The 2,567-nt window shown below is 39.1% G+C and overlaps 1 protein-coding gene across 1 annotated transcript; it reads left to right on the top strand.

The window, feature by feature from the left end:
• The first annotated feature begins 899 nt into the window (after positions 1–899).
• On the top strand, positions 900–1,520 carry LOC119675351. Its single transcript, XM_038086547.1, has one exon. It carries the CDS (start codon positions 900–902, stop codon positions 1,518–1,520), a length of 621 nt encoding a protein of 206 aa, XP_037942475.1.
• The last annotated feature ends 1,047 nt before the right edge of the window (positions 1,521–2,567 follow it).

The following is a 2,567-nucleotide window of genomic DNA, read 5'->3' as shown; positions in this document are numbered from 1 at the left end:
AAGAATATATGTGAATTGACATTAAACAAAAAAAAAAAGGAAACGCGTGTTGTACGGATTACATAGACAGTAGAGAAATAATTTCATTTCGTTGTGAAATTCAAAAGCGGTTGAAGCAAACATAATGCCGCGCTTAAAAATAAACAGTTTAAAGTTAACGGAATTAAAAGAACGACTGCACGAAGAAGGACTATCGACGGAAGGCCTTACAAATGAACTAATTCTGCGTCTAAGTGAAGCCGTCGGATCGGATAGTATCGAAGTGGCCAGTGCAAACGTACAGGAGCAAATTACTGAACTACGAGATATGTTCAGCTCAATGATGCAGATGTTGCAAACAAGTCTTAACGTCGGTGCAACAAATACGCGCATTAATCAAAAACGATCGAATTCTCCAACTAGTAGCGCGGTCACATGCATGGCGCGTAGTCCATTTTCGGTGAAAGAGATTTCGGCAACGATTCCTCAATTGGACCCGACAGATGAAGTCTCGATTTCGGTCGAGCAATTTATAGAACGGGTAAATAAGGCGTACGCAGCATACCAGTGGGACGAGAAATGTTTGCTTTTAGCGGTGTATAGCCAGTTAAAAGACGCGGCAAAACTCTGGTTGGACTCCTCGGTGGACTTATATACGAGTTGGATTGAATTATCTAAAGGCTTGCTCGACAAGTTCAGTAGTGTGCCAGATGAGGCTATTACACACTTTAAAATGTCACAAACGATGCGAAAAACTAGCTATTATCAAGTATGCGAGAAATAGCCTTAAATAGCGTGAACTGCAAATTGCTATTGCAGCAAATCGTTTTAGTTCGATGCGTGAGTTTCGCTAAACAGTAATTGATTACTCGGAAAATTTGCCGGTGCGTACGTTTAAACCCGAAAGAACAAATTTTGAAATGAAAGCAGATGGAAAAAGCGACAACGATAAGCGGTTGATGTGTTTTAATTGCCAACAAAAGGGACACATTTCTTCGAAATGCCCACAACCACAACGTAAACGTAAGTGCGTTGACTGCCAAAAAGTACATTCTAGAAACGAGCCCGAAAACTGCGGCAAGAAAAGCGTAGGAACACGTACGACGAAATCTGTGAATAAGACAGTTATTCAAGGCAATCAGTTGGAGAAAGTTGTTTCGATTAACGATAATACATTCACGGCACTGATCGATACTGGCAGTGAATGTAGTATGATAAGGCAGATGGCAGCGAATTGTCTCAAATGCGTTAAAGAAGAATGTACCCTTAAGATAAATGGATTTTGTTGTGGTGTTGTTTACGTACTTACAAAAATACACGTTAACATGAAAATAGACAGCTTTGAGCGAGTTGTATGTCTGTACGTAGTAGACAACGAACTGTTGCAGGTGGATCTCTTGCTAGGGCAAGATATGTTAAAAAGTATGCGAGTGACGGTGGTAAATGGGGAAACAACTTTTGAAAACGTATGCGGTGAAATTGTTAAGAAAAATGAACATAAGCAGTTATGCGTCGATAAAATCAAATGTGGAATCGATTAACGGTTTGTTAAAACTGAGTTAATTAGTGTAATGAACAAATACTCTGATATGTTCGCAACGGGAGTAAGTGATATTGGATGCACCGATCTCATGGAAATAAATATTGAACTCGATACTAATATACCAATAGCCCAAAAACCGTTTCGTGTACCTGAACCAAAGAAACGTGTAATCGCAGATATGATAAAGGAATTACTGGATAGTGGCATCATAAGTAAATCTAATTCTGAATATGCAAGTCCCATAATTATGGTGAAAAAGAAAAACGGTAGTGATCGGTTATGTGTAGATTTTCGACGGTTAAATCAGCATATGAAAAAAGAAATATTTCCAACTCCGAATATTGAAGAACAATTACAGAAAACAAAACGTTTTAAATACTTTACGGTCTTAGACCTAAACAGCGGGTATTATCAAATTCCCATTGAGGAAAATAGTCGAAAGTTTACTGCGTTTATTACAACCGAAGGATTATACGAATTCAAGCGAATGCCGTTCGGACTTAAAAATGCTCCGGCAGTTTTTCAACGTCTTATCGCTAAGATAAGGGAAACTGTAAAACCTGATGAATGATGAATTATATGGACGACATACTAATTGGTAGTGTAACGGTGAACGAAATGGACGAAAAGTTAGAGCGTGTCTTAAGAGCGTTGTGTAAAGCAAAGGTTACTCTCAACCTAAGTAAGTGCGAATTTTTGAAAACTACCATTGAATTTTTAGGCCACGACTTGAACCCAGATGGTATTTCGCCCGGGATGGCTAAAACAAAAGCTGTACGTGAGTTTAAAATACCAGAAAACGTTACAGAAGTCAGACAGTTTCTTGGCTTAAGTGGATATTTTAGAAAATTCGTGCCAGGGTATGCAGTTATTGGCGCTCCATTAAATCAGTTATTGCGAAAGGATCAAACGTTTAAGTGGACAAACAAAGAAAACGATGCTTTCGAAGAGTTAAAGGCAGTTTTAGTCTCGCGACTTGTGCTGACAGCATACAGGGCGAAGGCAGAACATCAGGTACATAGGGATGCGAGCGTTGTAGGTTTGG

This window comes from Teleopsis dalmanni, chromosome 2 (genome assembly GCF_002237135.1).
Source record: "Teleopsis dalmanni isolate 2A chromosome 2, ASM223713v2, whole genome shotgun sequence".
NCBI classification, from domain to species: Eukaryota; Metazoa; Arthropoda; class Insecta; order Diptera; family Diopsidae; genus Teleopsis; species Teleopsis dalmanni.
Note: the sequence above shows the minus strand (reverse complement) of the source record. Positions and strands in the feature narration are given on the sequence as shown.

What these genes read in the sequence shown, in the direction of transcription:
- LOC119675351 (XM_038086547.1), top strand. Translation starts at nt 900, where the DNA reads ATGAAAGCAGATGGAAAAAGCGACAACGATAAGCGGTTGATGTGTTTT.